We start from the raw sequence: 17,972 nt of genomic DNA on the forward strand, positions 1-17,972 counted from the left end.
ATGTACTATGGGCACCCTCTGTTCCGATCGAGGGGAGGAGCAACAAGTCAAGCCATATGGCGATCGATCTCACCATACGACTTGCTTTTCAACTTGTAAACCCACTTCGTACCAATGGCTTTTTTGCCAGGAGGCAAATCACATAAAGTCCATGTCTCATTTTTTATAAGTGCATCATATTATGATTGCATGGCAGCCATCCAATTTTTTGAATATTGTGCTTCATCAAAAGACAGAGGTTCCTCAACATCATGTAAGCTAGACACAGCCAAAGCATAACAATCCGATGCATAAGATACATGGCCAGAGCCTGAAGGAGTACGACTAGACAACGGCGCATCCAATTTACTGTCACGCAATGTATGCACAAGCCATTTTGGCATACCTCTAGCCTGCTCATTTTCAGCCCTTTCCTCATCAAGTAAATCATGTACATCTTCATCAGTAATAGGCTGATCTGTAACATTTTGGGAAACCCCCATAGGCTGTACATTTGCCTCATTGGAATTTACATTCGAACTTCCACCATTGAAAAGAGGCAACAAAGTTGTCTCTAGTACATGACAGCAAGGACTGAACAGAATCTTCCACAAACACTACATCCCGTGAAACCAAAATACGCTCTGTTTGCGGATGATACAACCTGTAATCTTTGATTTCAGCACTATAACCCAAAAAAATACATTTGACAACCTTATCATCCAATTTTCTGTGCTGTGTTTGTGGCACCACAGCATATGCCAAACAGTCAAAAACACGCATGTGCTCAATAAAAGGCTTTCGATCATGCCATGCTTCATATGGAGTAATAGACTGCAAAGCTTTTGTAGGACACCTGTTAAGTACATAAGTGGCATACATGATGGCCTCAAGCCAAAAAGAATGCGGCAAAGCTTGACTTTTGACCATACATCGTGCCATTTCCGTAAGTGACCTATTTTTCCTCTCAGCAACACCATTCTGCTGAGGTGTGTTGGGGTATAGGCGCCTGTGCCTTGCTCAACCACCCACTGACTTGTATACCTTATACATAGCATAAGTGTATAGGGGGCTGCTCACTCATTGAGTCTCCCCACCCATATATGTGTGTCGTGTGTCCCCTTCTCTCTCTCACTCTACGTCTGTGGTGCTCTTCGATCCCCTTCAATTGGTATCAGAGCGACAGGTGTGAGAGCGTAGATGGACGGCTTCGCGATGAACTCGTCGGCTATGGGCGGAGAGGTCACAGATCTGAGCAAAGAAATAGAGGAGGCTTGTGGACAGCCATACAGAGGCTTGGAGGAGAGCTCTCAGGATCTTCCTAGTGCTCACAGATCAGTCCACAGTTCCTCTACAGATCAGCCCACTGTGTACAGCATTTTCCCTCTTCTCGGCAAGCTTTGCAACGGCTGCATCAGCGACGGATTGGAGCTCGGAGCTTCCATAGACATGGAAGCATTGTGAGATTGATGCATTCAGCTCACGCATCGAGGTGGAAAGTGAGTTTGAGCCTTTCTATGAGCTCAAAGAAGCACAGAAGAAAGTCGTTCAGTTTTTGGCAGTTTGACAGCAGTCTACTGTTTTGCTCATAACTTGAGCTACAAAGCCCCGATTCCAAAACTTTTTGGTTCAAAATGGAGCTGGCTTCAAGCTCTACGACTTTGTAGAAGGAATTTTTTTTTGATTCGGAGTGCAAGTGGGTCTGAAATTAAAAACACAGAGACTATTTTTCAGGACAGTTTTGGGCTCTGTTGTTTTCTTTGCTACAGACAGCTTATCCGTGCACACTGCAAGTAGCAGGCACATATGAGGTGTTACAAGATTGGGTTTGACTCCCAGGTACAGGTTGAGTCTAGTATTTCCACAAGTGTTGCCAGTTGCAGTTGAGTGGTTCTTCTGCAGTGTTGTGGCTTGCATACATGGTCTTTGAGCGGGTAATGCTCTATGTATGCTTATGTGGTGAGTAGTAGATCTTGTGAGCAAGTGCAGAGGTTGGTTGTGGATGACATGTATGGTCACCTGTGGTACTCTTTGTGAGAATTTGTTGGACACAGGTTTGCAGAGCTTATGCATGTATGTTGAGTGTAGTTTGATGTGCATTGATTGCTCATTGTATTGAGCTTGCAGGACAATGGTTATTTTGTGTTGATAGCCATTGTGCGTCGAAACTCTGGCGAAATTTTCCCAGGAGTTTTATGCGCATAAGTTGATACGATCCAGGTTGTGATTGCGATTGCACTCAATGATTACATGCGGTGTTCTCTGCAGGTGGGAGATTTGTGCGTGTGTATGCATCGATACCGTACAATGTGGGCTTGGTGATTAGATCACAGATTGCGGTGTGATACTAGAGCAGACAAGGCTTGTATTGACATTGCAGGAGCTCTATTTTGGAGTGTGTCTCATAGGTTTTATATTGTGTTTCTAGCCATATTTGTAGACAGTTTCCAGGTGTTATTGGTGAGGTGGTTTTGCTATCTAGCTTGCTACTTGTGCTCATGGCAGAGACAGGTGATCGCTCAGATTATGATCTCTCCGAAATGCGCATATTTGATGGGTCAGACTTTGCAACATGGAGAGAGTGTATGCTTGATGCATTGCAACAGCGAGGGTTGCATGGACCATTGAGTGGTGATGCAGGTAGACCTTTATGCTTGTCTGACAATCAGTGGCAGGAGCTAGATGAGATGGCATTATCTACGATATGTTTGCACCTTGCGGAGTCTATATTTGCTCTTGTTATGTATGAGACAACTACGAGAGCATGTTGGTAGAGATTGCATGAGATGTATGATAGATCTGATTTATTTGAGACTCTTGTGAGACAACGGCATTCACATATGCGCCGACGGGTTACGTGTTGGCATTGTGGTCATTCAGGGCACATTAGACGGCGATGCTTTCGTCGTATAAGACAGCACATGAGACGGGCTAGTCTCAAGGATGCAGTAGATGCTATAGGCTCCGTTGACTTGACAGTTGCAGGATCAGATACAGTGTCTGAGTACCCAAGTGACAGTGAGGTCACATTTGCTTCTTGTATTACTCCTGATTTTTTGACGTCTGAGGATAGTGCACTTCTTTTGCAGTGGGGGCTAGACAAGGACGCTACTTTTCATGTCACTCTGTATCGTGACTGGTTCAGTAGCTATTCTAGCAGAGTGCATGGTAGTGTGCAATTGGCAGATGGGTCACTGCATGAGATTGTTGGTTCAGGAGATGTGAGACTGTCATTACCGAGCGGTGCATCGTACGTGCTCAGAGATGTGCGTCATGTGTCAGATTTGACGATGAGTTTGATCTCTGTTGGTCAGCTCAGGGATAGTGGATGTCGGGTATCGCTACTTGAGCGATCTTTTGCGTTGCATTTGGGTTCACTAGTGATTGCAAGAGGTGCTAGAGTTGGCACATGGTACCCATTGCACGTAGTACTGGTACGAGATGGTCGAGTCTCAATTATGTTACAGCCATGCAGAGAGCGAGAGATCTGGACAGTCTCTTTTGCTCATGGGTTGCAGGGTGCTTTGCATGGAGTGCAGAGTAGTGAGCTCGTTGTGCACACAGTTGGGGCACGAATTGAGCAGTCACACAGAGAGGTGACAGAGTCAGACATGCATGCTTTGCTAGTGACTAAGCAAAGCATGCTTTGCTAGTAACTGAGCAAAGAAGAGAGTCAGTTGTGTGAGATACTCCTATGCAAGATAGACAGGTAGAGCAGTTTTGCTCTAGTGAGTCACGACAAGAGGACGTTGTGCAAGAGTCTATGCATACGGAGTTAGAGCATGAGAGCTCTAGTGAGTCGCAGCAGATTGAGTGGTCATGTTTGCAGTGGATGATTGCAGAGGAGACTTAGATATCATCGATTATGCAATCATTCCTTTCTATGCTCGACAGTGAGCATGGGGATATAGTTGTGCAGGATATGTCTTCCAGCAGACACCTAGAGCAGCTGGTTTGCTTTGAGGTTGCACGATAGGTTGATGCGTCTTTTGCGGACAGTCATGAGATGCATGTGGCTGACACGCCTTGTCAGTCACAGATGCCTATTGCCAGGGATATATATGTTGATGCATGCTTCGTAGAGCTAGCAGGGGTCTCATGTATGAGATGTTGATCTTGAGACCGGATATCGCAGCTGCAGTGGGATCATTTGCAGTTGGGGTTGTCAGTCATTTGTTGACTGATGATGGCATAGTGCACGAGGGAGATATGCAAGTATTGCGTACATACTTGCAGTGCGTGTGCGGTACGTCTAGTGGTGTATGGACTTACACGGGAGCAGGACAGCCGGATGCACACGATCACAGCCAGCCAGTGGGCATCGGTTGAGAGCGATTTTCTCTCACCTTTTGTAGTCTTTAGACTAGGTTCCCTTGTTTAAAGGTACCGTCGCCTTTAAGTGGGAGGTTGTTGGGGTATAGGCGCCTGTGCCTTGCCCGACCGCCCAGAGTCTGGGCGCCCACTGACTTGTATACCTTATACATAAGTGTATAGGGGGCTGCTCACTCATTGAGTCTCCCCACCCATATCTGTGTGTCATGTGTCCCCTTCTCTCTCTCACTCTCCGTCTGTGGTGCTCTCCGATTCCCTTCAAGGTGTATAAGGTATTGTACATTGGTGTTTTATCCCACGACTAGCCAGAAATGCATTAAATTCATGAGACATATAAAGGTTATGCACAGCAAAAAGGCATAGATTATGAAGAGACTTTTTCTCCCACTTGTCATATGACTACTGTGCGTTTTCTATGTGCATTGGCAGCTCATTTTGGTTGGGATGTACATCAATCAGATATTGTTACTACTTTCTTGAATGGTGACATATTTGAGGAAGTTTATGGAACGCAGCCTCGCGGTTTTGTCAAGAAAGGACAAGAGGACAAAGTGTGCAGATGTAAGAAGGCTTTGTATGGGTTGAAGCAATCTCTTCGTGATTGTATGAGAAAGCTGACACTCATTTGGTCAAACGAGGCTTTTGTAACAGTCCAACAGAAAGCACATTGTATGTAAAGCCTGAGGGTGATGTACTTCTCATTCTGGTTCTTTATGTAGATGATTTGTTGATCACTGGACCATATGAGAGACATATTGTTGAATTTAAGGTTGATTTGAATGCTACTTTCAAGATGAAAGATTTGGGGTTGTTGCATCATCACTTGGGAATACAGTTTAAGCAGTGTGATGGTGGTATTACCTTGTGTCAAAAAAGTTACATAGAGACATTGCTTTGTAATTTTGGACTTGAGGATTGCAAACCTATTGCTACTCCCATGGAAACAGGTTTAAAATTGAGTCTTCATGATGCTAGTGATCCTGCAGATGTCACTCTTTACCAAATTGTTGTTGGATGCCTCATTTATGTATGCAACACGAGGCTGGATATTCAGTTTGCAGTCTCACAGGTCAGCAGATTTATGCATAGCCCAGTGTTTAAGCATTGGCAGGCTGTCAAGAGGATTTTTCGCTACCTTAGTGGCACTTTACATCTTGGCTTGTTTTATCCAAGGGGGGATCATTGCCACCAGACTTACATGCTTTTTTTATCTCAGATTGGGCTGGTTGTTTTGACGCGCGAGTGTCCAAAAGTGGTTTTTGTTTCATGCTTGGCAGTTCATGTATATCATGGTTGAGCAAGAAGCAACCTATTGTGCCACTTCTAGTTGTGAGGCTGAGTACAGGGCAGTCTTCACAACCATGGTTGAGTGTGTATGGCTCAGACGCCTTATGGCTGATTTGGGTGTTGGACAAGACACTGCCAACACTATCTACACTGACAACCATAGCACATTGGCAGTTGCGAGGAACCCAGTTTTTCATGCTCGCACAAAGCACATTGTGGTGCATTACCACTATGTCAGGGAGAGGCTCCCAGCTTGGCTTATGTGCCAGCAGAGATCAGCTTGGCTTATGTGCCAACACAAGACAACCTTGCAGATCTTTTCACAAAGGCATTGTCTCGTGAGAAGCTCAAAGCTTTCCGCAAAGCTTTGGGCTTCCTCCCCTTTGTGGACTGATCATGTCCTCAGGGCATGGCACTTCCCTTTACTCATGTGCCAGCTCTCATTCACCGCATCACTCCAGGAGGGATTCATTACCATATACATGTGGTAGTGATGTGTGTAAACACACTAGGACCGCATGGGAATTTTTTCCCTCTTTAGGAGGTTTTTTCTCCGTGCATGGTATATACACCCATCACTCTAGGGCTATCTATCTTTCATTGCACACTAAGTAACATACTCTCAGTTGTGACCTTCTTTCATCTTCTCCAAGCTGTGTGCGTTTTTCTGCAACCCTAATTCCAACAATAACTGAGTTTGGTATTTACCAACTCTTGCTGACCTTCCGTCTTCAGTGAGACATTGCAATACTTTGTTACCATATACATGTGGTAGTGATGTGTGTGAACACACTAGGACTGCCGGGGTATTTTTTCCCTCTTTAGGAGGCTTTTTCCCCCGTGCATAGTATATACGCCCATCACTTTAGGGCTATCTATCTTTTCATTGCACACTAACATACTCTTAGTTGTGTGCCTTGAGCTTCCTTCGTCTTCTTCAAGTTGTGTGTGTTTCTCTGCAACCCTAATTCCAACAATAACTGAGTTCGGTATTTACCAACTCTTGCTGACCTTCCAACTGGCGTCTGTTCCCACCGTCTTCAGTGAGACATTGCAATCCACCCACACTATTTGTCTCCCGCTTCTCTACTACACCCACTACATAATAAGAAACTACGTATAACGTGAATGTGAAACCACTAGTGAATGACGTAGTAAAATAAGTGGTCATCACTCTCGGTAGGTAGACCAAGTCAGTGAAGTCTAGTTGTATTACCACCGGCGATGATCCCCGTGTATGCCACTTAGTGCCAGGGATAAGTGTAGGCGAGAAGTCATCCAAGCATACCATATGTTTAGCTTGAGATATCACAACAAGGCTCTCATACCAGTTGTTGGCATTATAGTCATTAAGGAGACAAGGTAATAATAGCATTCGTAGTAGAAGAAAACACAACTTGACTTGCGTTGTTGAAAAAGAGAATGGATACATCCTTTTAGAGGCCAAGAATAACATTCCCATGATTCATGGGTGTGAAGGACTATAGTTTTGGAGGAAACTTGGGGTTAATCCTCCAAAGTAGGAGTTGAAAAAGGATCATACAATTTAGGGTAAAATGAAAAAGATAGTCCATATTCCTGAGGCAAATTTGAGTCAAGAGTCTTCCTAATGACATGTCTTGATAGGGCTCCCTCATATGACATTGACAACGTTTGCAGTAAATGCTATTTGCACGCTTGAACTCTTTGGGCTGCACATAGCATGTCTCGTAACATCTGATGAGTATTTGGCTTTATTGAAGCTTTTGCACATTTTTATAAAACAAAACTCGATTGTTTACTAACAGCATAAAGAAATTAGAAAAATGATTTTAGAGTCAAACTTTGTTATTTCTTGTATGTATCTTTTATGCTTAAATTTTAGTTTTGATAGTTCTATCACAAAAAACAATCGTATGCACCCCCAAAGAGTTGGTCTAACGGTAAGGCTTTGGTCAAACCCCCGTTGGGTCACACTATAGAGGGACACCTTGTGGTGTTCACGTTGCTAGGGCTCTTGCCCTTGGACACTCGAGTGCATCCTCCTCCCGGTGTGGGTCACCCGAGGAGGAGGTTCCTAGCTAGTTGCTACGAGTTCTCTCCATCGTTCCCAGCATGTGGTGTCAATTAGGTGGCCATGGTGATGCCTACGCATGGCTCTTGCCCGATGGTATGCAGCCCATGTAACATGGCTAATATTTGGAAGGGATCAACACCTCCCCCTAAGGGCCCTCTGGTGTGTCGAAAAAAAACAATAGAAGGCTTTAGCTTTCCTTGTCCAAAGGTAGAACAATGCAGATAGGGCTACTTTCCTATACAGTCACCTCTCTTACTTCACATTGGTTCAAGCCACAAGACGAAGAAATCTACACTTACTAACTGGTTTTGCCAGCTCTTTCCAAGTTAAACCCAGGTCTGATTTAAATCCTCAGTCTAACGAAGGCGATTAGTCCCCTTTGATCAACCCCTCTATGCAAAATAGTGACAAAAGGAACATCCAAGCCACCCAAAAGCTCATCCCATCCAATTCTATTAAAGGCTTTTTCAGAATCCATTTTGACAAAATGCTGAACCTCAAGAGCATAATCTACTTCCATTTCCAGGAGCTCTAATTGATCAACCACAAACCCTATAAGATCAACACACACCCAAATTGTCATTTGAGCAGCAGCCAGTCAATTACACCCCCCACCCCCCCTTTTTGCTGACACACATCACCAGTGTCCTAACTCATTACCACAGAACTGCCCTGCAGCTTCAAAACACGACACTTCTTAATGTGTACCTTTCACATACATCCGCTCATTCAGGCATGACACAATCACCACAAATAAGCAATACAACAAATATTTTGCAGGGGAAACATGAAGGTAGAGGTGATATTCATCAAATTGCAAGAGAAAAAGTACTCGTTTGGGAAATGCCTGTCAAATGAAAAAGAAATGAGAATAGAAGTTTAGCCACCCTTCATCTGTCAGATGAACCAACATTAAAAAACAGAAGTATAGGCAAGAAAGATGGATGCAAAAGTTTGAAAAAGCCCATCATTGGGTTGAGCTTCACTCAGGTTATGAATTATGAAGCAATTAACTCTTCTTTTTGGAATAAAATGCACAATAATATTGAAAATCTGTACAAGCACTACGCCATGTGAGGTTGTTCATTACTTTCTGCAAAAGCGAGCTACATCATTGATAGCTCCAACAAATGCGAAGTACAATGTCACTGAAAAAATGGACATAAAATCACTTGTCCCCCTGCTGCAGAGTGATCCCACCCCTCACTACGACATCAGTCATGACTGAACTCTATAGCTCTACACGGACAAGATGTATTTAATTACGCTATGACCCTTTGTATGAACTTTACCTTAAACACAAATCTTGAGTACTGCCATCTTGCACCTTCAAAGCCGAACCTCATCTGTAGAATGCTGGTGTCATACTGTAACCATACGATCAACAGGATGCCTTTGCCTTCTCTTGGTATGCATGGGCATTCGCTTTATTCGCTTTATTTTTCACTGATTTCTTTTGAGCGTTAACTTTGGGTTTCCATTGTCCAATTTCCTTATATCTCCTGAATAAAATCTGGTGAAAGTGGTTGGCCTTCTCAAAGCTCATTGCTTTCTTCTTGACAAAAGGATGTTTACTGTAAACAGCCGTAATTTCTTCATTGGACGTCTGCTCGACCTCATTTGGAGCTAATATTTCCTCGGCGTTCCCAGCAGACAATCCTACAGGTGGCAATTCTCCAGCCTGCTTCAGTGAACCACTCTTTGCCTCACCTTCAGGAACAGCATTTTCAGATAACTTTACAAGTAGTTTCTCCTGTACGAGTAAGGTATCTGGATGATCTGAGAGCTGATTATCTTCTCCAAATTGAGTAGTCCCACACCTGGAACTTTTCGACTCCAAAGGAAGCTCACCTGGAGTCCCCATTGAATGCTTTTCATCACTGTTCCCTTCTTTTGGGAGATTCAGAGCACCAACCAGAACTGAACACAATGAGCCTTGTTTTTTATCATCAGGTGCTTCAACAATTGCAGATGCTGCTGAACTATTCTCTTTCTCTTTTCCAATGCAAGAGTTTCCTGAGCCAACGGCCTGACTTGCAACCTTCGGCTTCCATGCAGAAAGCGGTTTGCCAAACTTTCCATGCTTCTTTGTTGCATTATCCTCTTGTCTACTTGGCAAAAGTGGACTTCTTGATGCCTCTAGGATGGGAGCAGCAGTATGTAATGTGTCCTTACTGCACGACTTAGTTTCTGATTCAGATTCTTGAAGCGAGATTGATTCTGAATCAAAACGATCAGAAGAGATTGCTGTAGCAGGCACAATTTTTTTGAACACTTGTTGCTGCTTGCTGCAATCATTGCTGGAGAATGGAGCTGTTGGTAAGAAGCAATCACCTTCAGAATCTTCTACAACATGGTAGACTCTTCTTCGAATTATGTGATACTTGTAAGTGGATGCAGAGGCTGTCGACCTCACCTCATCTGTCTCATTATCTAACTCAAGCTCAGCCTGTGGTAATGCCAATATTGCCTTGGTTGGCTGGCTAGTCTTAGAGCTATTTTTGCTTGGCTGCGGTCCACTAGCAGCTTGCATGGCTACCCTCTTCCTATAAACGAGTTTCAACTGTCTTTGAGCATTCCTCTTTACAGGAGCCTCAAAAGACATGCTGGTGTCCATCTTCAAATTTGAACCCTTGCAGTCACTCAGCTGACAGGTTGAGGAGGTGTCACTTTTCTCGACAGCATCTTCCTGCTGGCCTTTTACCACCTGAAAGTAAATTTGTGAACATTCAGATGATGCAAAATTACACGAGCTACTTGCTTTACTGAACGAGTCATTATAACTAAACGAATGACACCCAAGCCACCCACAATGAATGATTATGGGCTACATCACAATTCCTCTAGTATCAAAGGATCGACGAATTTAGCATGCTTTAACTGGCAACTACACTTGCCTCTGCACTCTCTTCAGCATCCGAGGAGGAAATGGAGCTCAAAGACAACTGAGTCCCTTGGAACCCAAGAGTTTTGCTCATAACGTGAGGTTTGCTCACTCGAAGCCCCGACTTGGTAGTCCACATAAACTGCGACTTCTTCTTGAAGACCAGCTTTTGCTTACTTTCAGCACTTTTTGTGAGAAAGGCATCAGATGACAGACTTGAGCCCATCTCCAGAACCTCTGTGTTGCCAGATTGAGAGACTAAAGAACAGTTCCTACATGACATGACAGTTTTTTGGTCCTTGCTCGCAGCCTAGAGTACCAAAGATCGTACAGAACCAAATCATGCACAAGTGTCAGTATGTCATAAAAAACCAATAAAGGATAAGACCACCTGTACAAGCTTTCTTCCTTTCATGATTTATCTTAATTAGAACTGCCACCCTTTTGTCTAAATATCACCTCATCAAACAGAGCTATGCACTTACCTCAAGCTTGATGGTACTGGTGCTGTAGTTGTCAGCATCAAGAATGACATGTTTAACATCGGCTTTACATCCATCTACAGAGCTGTCCTTTTCCACAGTCATGACAGGCACTTCCTCTGTAGGTTCCAGACAGCTCTGCAAAATGGAAAAACTGCTCTCACACACAGTGTTCTTCTCGCATGCCTGGCAAACCAATGTCGCAGATCCTTCCGCTTCCATCACTGCAGCACCTTTGCAATGCAGACAATTGTCGTTACAAGTTTTCTTTGATGAAACTGCATTGCTTTCAACTTCAGAATCTTTTGGCAAAGTTTCATCAACTATCATCTCCAGATTGCTCGAAACATCTGCAGGCAGACTTGTTTCAACCTGTATCTCATCCGTAACCTTCCTGGCCTGAAAGGCGTCTTCTGGCGGTTTGCCTTCATCATCATAAAATTCCTGATTCAGGTAAGTTGACCATACAGGACCAACTGGAGTCTCTGCTGCATCCTTGTCGCCTCCAATCTCTTTCAAAGTGTTCTTGGCCTCTGTATCACGTTCTGAAACTTTGGTGAGCAATGTAATACGCTTCTCAGCAATAGGCTCAGCAGTTGTTTCCTCCATGGAAACAACCCTTCCAGTACGATATAGAGATCTTAATCTTCCTGCATTCCTGGACAAGTGTCTTTGAGAGAGAGGCCCTGATTTTATTGTTGATGTTGCACTTGAAATCAAAGAATCATAAGCCTCCCCTTGAACACTGCCAAGAAAAGAGTTCTCCCTATAGCTTCCACGCACCCAGTTATTTCTATGTCTTCCTATATCATGGCAAAATCCTTTGTAACATTCTTTCTCATAGCAGATGAAGTCTTCATGTCCACCAAACAAGTCAGAGCCTGTGGCAGGAGCCAAGTGGGCCCCACCATGACCCTGAAGTCCAAACATTGGTTCGAAGTTTCCAAACTGCAATGGGAAGTTCCCAAACAATACCCCATTCCTGTTGTAGCACTCCGGAGAACCGAATTGAGGAGGATAGTTGCCATAAAATCCTGGACCTCCAACCATATGAATCACAATGATCTCTCTATCCTTTGTCCCACTACGATATGGGACACCAGGAATGCTCTGCGACCCATCCTGTGCTGACCTTTCTGAATGGATTCCATTACCAATGCCATTACATTGAGAATCTGTAGAAGACACATTTGACCTGGAATTATTACCAGGACCATTATGAGGAAAACCAGGAGGAGCAGAAACCCCACCTGCAAAACATCATGAAGTCAAGAAACATCTATATGCAAGGGAAAGAAGAAGTTAGTTCTATGAGACTCTCACCCTTCTGAAGTAAAGGATCTGTCATTTCCTCCTTCCCACTAACGAAGGAGGTACAAGTGTTAGACTTTCTTGGCTCCTCCATCTTCAGTCCTCAACAATGACAAATCAAAGTAGAGTGACCAAAAGGCAAAAAACACATCACTAAAGCATACAGTGAATTAATTATAAAGAGAACAAAACTTAAGTCCAACTACAGCATTGTACTTGAGGTAGTTATTAGGCAAGCATCAAGGCCTCCCCCTGCACTACAGGAGCGAATAAAGAGTATAATCTACAATCCTGGCATCGCAATCCTGGTGGCAACTAGGTCAATGTTGCCATTACCAGTGCAAACAAACTATGATGTTGTAGCTGCACCCATACACCACACTGTAGCTATACTAGCATCCCATTTGCAATACTGATCTAAAGCCTGGGACGAGCCAAGTGAGCAACGGGCCATGGCCAATTCCAACATGATCCAAGCATATTGCACACTTCACACCCCAAAAGTAAGATCACAAGACCGCAGTAATCCATACCTTTCTAGAAGCCGTTGTGGTAGATGATCCAAAGGAGATCGAATTTGCCCTAGCAGTCACAGACGAAGACTGCACCTTCTTCTCTTGCAAATCAATCCTACCTGCAACAAAAGAAAGCCAATATAAGGGAGTGCACTTTTTTTTCATAAGCTATCAAATTTGGCATAGAACTAGCTGTACCTCCATTGTTCTTAGTGCCAGAGGGTGTCACTAGTTTGCTTTGAAACTTGTCATCACTGCTTACTGGATCTAAAAGTGCAGATTCAAATTTTCCAGGTAGACCTCCACCATTTTGAAGTCTTCCTGCACTACCCCAGCAGAATGTACTCCTGCAAACCAGATATAGAATTAACAAATACAGTGCAACAACCGCCTGCATGAAAAGTCAATTTATAGAGAGAGAGAGAGAGAGAGAGAGAGAGAGAGAGTTTGTTTTCTTGTCCTAATCCCACGAGGCTGACTTAATCAATCCAATGGATCTACCACATATGCATGAATAGTGCTCTCCTACAACAACTAAATGCTCTTTTACGTAGACTCCCAAAAAGGCTTTTTGATGTCATGCAAGAAAACATGCTGCCAGAAGGAAGAACATGCCCACTCAAAACCTAAACAGTAACATTTTTTTAGAGGAGTTCCTTTTTCTAGTACATAGGCCCAACCTTTGGCTTGGTAAATTGATTGGCTTCGGAGCAATGGGAACCTTTCCAAGTACAGTCATGCCTCTACGAGATACACCCGTTCTGCACACGTGACAGTAAAAGATAGATTTGAGACATATTAGGTTGCTTAACATAGTAGGACAACCATGCCAGTGCTGTATAAACACAAAAATAAAAAGCACATCCAAAACTCCAAAGAGAGCACAATAGCAATACCTTCTATCTGTCGTAGACATCTGGACCAAATGGGTGTCCACAATTCTTCTGATTCTAAATTCAAGCGAGCCTCCTTGTCAACCTATTCACATAGCAGACATTGACTGTCAACATAAGCTATGAATATCGTGATTGTAGCAAGACAAGTACTCTGCTAATGAATATCATAAAGAAAAACTCCACATGGCCTGCTTGGGCAAAATGCTGTAAGAATTCCATACAAGATCAACCGGCAAGAAAGACTATAGACTATGTGAATTTGCAGTTACGTACAATCAGATTGTGTGTGCCAAGTATAAGAATGCTATACAAGATCAGCCGGCAAGAAAGAGTATAGACTATGTGAATTTGCAGTTATGTACAATCAGATTGCGTGTGACATGTACATGTGTGCCAAGTACATACACGTATAAACACAATAAGTACTCCACTTGAGGAGGCCAAAAAGAACACAGGAAGTTTACAAGCATTCAGGTGCGAAGGAGATACAAAATGCTTTGGAGCAATGCATAGAGTCAGACAACAAACTAAATATGATAAAGAAGAGAGCCCTAGTGACCAAGTGGGTAGCAACCTGAGTGAAGCATTCCAACTGTCAATCAGATTCTTAATTGACTCTACTGACAAACTTGTTAAAAAAAGTTATAAGAAAACGTATCAAGTGAACACAATTTTTCTAAAAAGGTAGTTTTAGAGATGATAGTTGGCAGTCTCAAACTATAATTCACTATGATCTACATACTGTGACACGTTACTTTCCCGAACCATTTGAACAAACTAACTTATCTCAAATGTTTCGTTCTGTAAAGAGTGAACTTGATTGCATCCTTAGTTCAATAATCAATTAGGTTTTATGTTTAGAGAAACCTTGATTAGACATACACGCACCATACATTATATGCTTCCAAAGACATAAAGTAGACAGACACCCAGTGTCTCTCCTCAAAGAACAAAGCAAGAGACAACCTGTGGCGCTTCTCAATGACACAGCACGCTGCACAATGAGCCTAACGGGCCAAATCAGAGAGGTATCCATTTGTTCTTATCAAAGGCAATGAAGCTTCAAGGGACAAACTTTGGGTTCACCAGCTTAAGCCATTAGGTATAAAGACAATGGTATTGAATCTTTACCTCACTTTGCAGCCGACAATGGAGTCATAATAAGCTTATGGCCATTTATTATAACACTGCAAACGGCCACACATTTCATGTAGTGTGCAAAGTAGCAATTCAAGACGTAGAAGGCATCTACACAAGCACTGGGTAAGAGATCAACTCTCCCAAATAAATTCGCAAGTTAACTCCCTTTGTCTACAGTTACTTGTATTTGAAGCTTCTAGAAATGAAAGCTGTAAAAACTTAATTGAACATAAATCTGTGTGTATATGCCCAAATGCACATGGCAAACTAGTGACAACTAGCCCGTTGAAAAGAAAGGTCGCATTTTACAAAATTTCTGTAGTATTGGCTGAAATTTTGGAATTATGACTCTTTGAGCAGCAGCTATTATCATCACCTTGTCTTTTCAGAGCTTCACATCTTTTGTACTTAATAACAGGGGATTTAAATGGTGTAGCTATTAAAACCTTCTAAACAGTGTTTCTTGTCTTGCTATCATAATGGAAGCCTGCATTAGCAGATCAAAACCAATGTGCAAGATGACCTCACGTGCCTACCCAGACAAAAAGGCCCAGCATGAGCGGATTAAATCCATCCATCTTGACTTCAGATTCCAGCTGAAAGTCTTTAAAAAGGAATAGCTAGAAGCATAATCGATAAGATTTTATACTTTCAAAGAGGCATGGAACTCATTCAGCAGACGTTAAAAAATCTCCAACACTAGTAATGTCCATCAGAAAGATGGTAATACAAGAGACTATGGACATGTTACAAAGGCAGGGGCCTCTGCTAGCTTGGATGGAAGTAAAAAAGATTCTCTCTCTCTCTCTCTCTCTCTCTCTCTCTCTCTCTCTCTCTCTCTCTCTCTCGCGCGCGCGCGGGGTACCAACGGCAGCAGTCCACGCTGTGAAATGAATCATATATGCAGCTCAATTCATAAACCCAAAACCCATCTCATGCATCTTGATTCCTCGAGGAGACTGTACAAGGAGCAGGAAGAAGGCTTACCTTGAGAAGCAGGCAAGGACATGAGGAAATTAGCGACTTTAGTAGAAAGCGGCAGCTACGTCGTTGCTGTTCTTCACTCTACTTCAGTTGAGCGCTGCATAGCTTAAACCCTCAACCCCAGATTTTAAAGGAGAGTCACAAAGCCCGGTTTATAGCGACTGGATAGTTAGAGAGAGAGAGAGAGAGAGAGAGAGAGAGAGAGAGTACTCTTACTGTTTATAAAAGGCCAAAATGACCTATGAGACAACCTTTGTGAGACTATGCAATCCTCCAAACAAGCTGTAGTCACATGCAAGCCACTGCAAAGAAGGTACAAGGGCAAAGATGGTGCAAAGTATAGCCTCGTCGTGTGATTCTCCAAGGAGGATAAAGATCAGAAGGCAAAGATGGAAGTTGTACAATCATTGCAAGCAACAATTTTGGACTACACAAAGTCCATAGATAGGAATTCAATGCCAAATTCTCCACTTAACTACAAGGTATTGTTACCATATATATGGTAGTGATGTGTATGAACACACTTAGGACCGTTGGGGCACTTTTTCCCTCACTAGGAGGTTTTTTCCCCGTGCATTGTACATACGCCCATCATTTTAGGGCTAACTTATCTCTGTTGTGTGCCTTGAGCTTCTTCGTCTTCTCAAGTTGTGTGTGCATCTTTGCAACCCTCGTTCCAACAATTGGTGTCAGAGTAGGTTGCATCCTCTCGAGCATAGTCGCCAACACCCCCCCCCCCCCCCCCCCCCCCCCCCCCCTCTCCCGGCTCATTGGGTGAGCTTCAGTGAGCATCAACATGTCCACAAGTACTTTGAGATGAATCGTAGAGCTCGGTGTGCTCAAAATTTTGATTCGGACTCATTTCGACCACCGTTTCCACAAAAGGCAATATTGCGCAGATAATTTAGTCCTTTTGTGCAGATTTTTTGTCGTTGCATTTTTTTATAGAATAGGTCCCTTACAGTCCTCTTCGACTGTGCTACATATCACGTGTTAGTCCTACTCCATTTTTCCTCTTTCGGAGCAGTTTTCACATCAGGTGTAGTCACTTGCCATGGCTAACAACAACACAAATGTTTGTTGTTGAGACAAGTTGGATGGGGATAACTACCCAATGTGGGCTTACATGATGACGCATGTTCTTGTGTCAAAGGGTGTCTGGACTCTAGAATGTTGTGCAAGGCACTAATGTACGTCCACCTTTTGTGGATACAGGCTCTATTGAGGATGTTGCAAGTTCTAGCAGGCATGTCGCTGCTACATTTGTTTTGCCTAGGACTAAGCAGTCTCATTGGGATGTTAGAGATGCACAACCTCATGCATTGATTGCATTATTTATGAAGAGTTAGGATATGGAGAGAGCTTGTCGAAGCGAGCTTTGGAGCGAGCTGTTTTTTTGGGAAGGGGAGCCACCAATGCACCACCATTGCCGGCCTCATTGGCCACCAAAGCTCCACCACCCCTTGGCCACCACTATTGCCGCCCTTCTTGGCTACCAAAGCCACCCCCATTTCTCTTCCACCCTCTCCTGCTCCACCACCTCCTCATATCCCCTCTCATCCTCTCTATCCTCTACCCTCCATTCTCCTGCTCTCACTCCCTCTCCCTGCCTCCACATTTCTTTCTCAGTAACTTCTACCTCTCTCTCTCTCTCTCTCTCTCTCTCTCTCTCTCTCTCTCTCTCTCTCTCTCTCTCTCTCTCTCTCTCTCTCTCTCTCTCTCACACACACACACACACACACACACACACATTTCCACGATCCCCCTTGGGCGAGGGGCAGCTCTGGGTGGGGGCGTGGGGGGGGGGAGTTTAACGCTAATCTTCACCCTGCTCCAAATCGATTCACAGCTAGGTCCGGCTTGCCGACCTGTCCTGCTCCAAAGTCGATTCACAACCTGGCCCTGTGGAGCATGTTTTGTTGGTTCAGTCTGCTCTGCGACAGTCAAGAAGGACCTGTGAGTTCGGTTTTTGACCTGCCGACCTCAAGAAGGAGCATTTCCTACCGACCTGCCGACCTGACGATTTGGTTCTGACCTGGCAACCTAGCGATCTAGCGACCTCCAGAAGTTTGAGTTTGATTTTGCTCTGGTTTGCAACGGTGAGCA

The 17,972-nt window shown here is 43.7% G+C and overlaps 1 protein-coding gene across 1 annotated transcript; it reads right to left on the reverse strand.

Moving 5' to 3' along the window:
- Nucleotides 1–8,645: 8,645 nt before the first annotated feature.
- On the reverse strand, nucleotides 8,646–16,027 carry LOC147454405 (uncharacterized). The gene is made up of 9 exons (XM_086516376.1): nucleotides 15,870–16,027; nucleotides 13,743–13,824; nucleotides 13,527–13,607; nucleotides 13,045–13,193; nucleotides 12,865–12,965; nucleotides 12,344–12,425; nucleotides 11,024–12,270; nucleotides 10,552–10,848; nucleotides 8,646–10,361 (listed from the first exon to the last, which is right to left on the reverse strand). The coding sequence occupies exons 2-9, from the start codon at nucleotides 13,760–13,762 to the stop codon at nucleotides 9,036–9,038; spliced, it is 3,303 nt and encodes a 1,100-aa protein (XP_086372502.1). The 5' UTR covers nucleotides 13,763–13,824; nucleotides 15,870–16,027; the 3' UTR covers nucleotides 8,646–9,035.
- Between the last annotated feature and the right edge of the window lie 1,945 nt (nucleotides 16,028–17,972).

Source organism: Adiantum capillus-veneris, chromosome 7, assembly GCF_014529385.1.
Source record: "Adiantum capillus-veneris isolate H3 chromosome 7, ASM1452938v2, whole genome shotgun sequence".
NCBI classification, from domain to species: Eukaryota; Viridiplantae; Streptophyta; class Polypodiopsida; order Polypodiales; family Pteridaceae; genus Adiantum; species Adiantum capillus-veneris.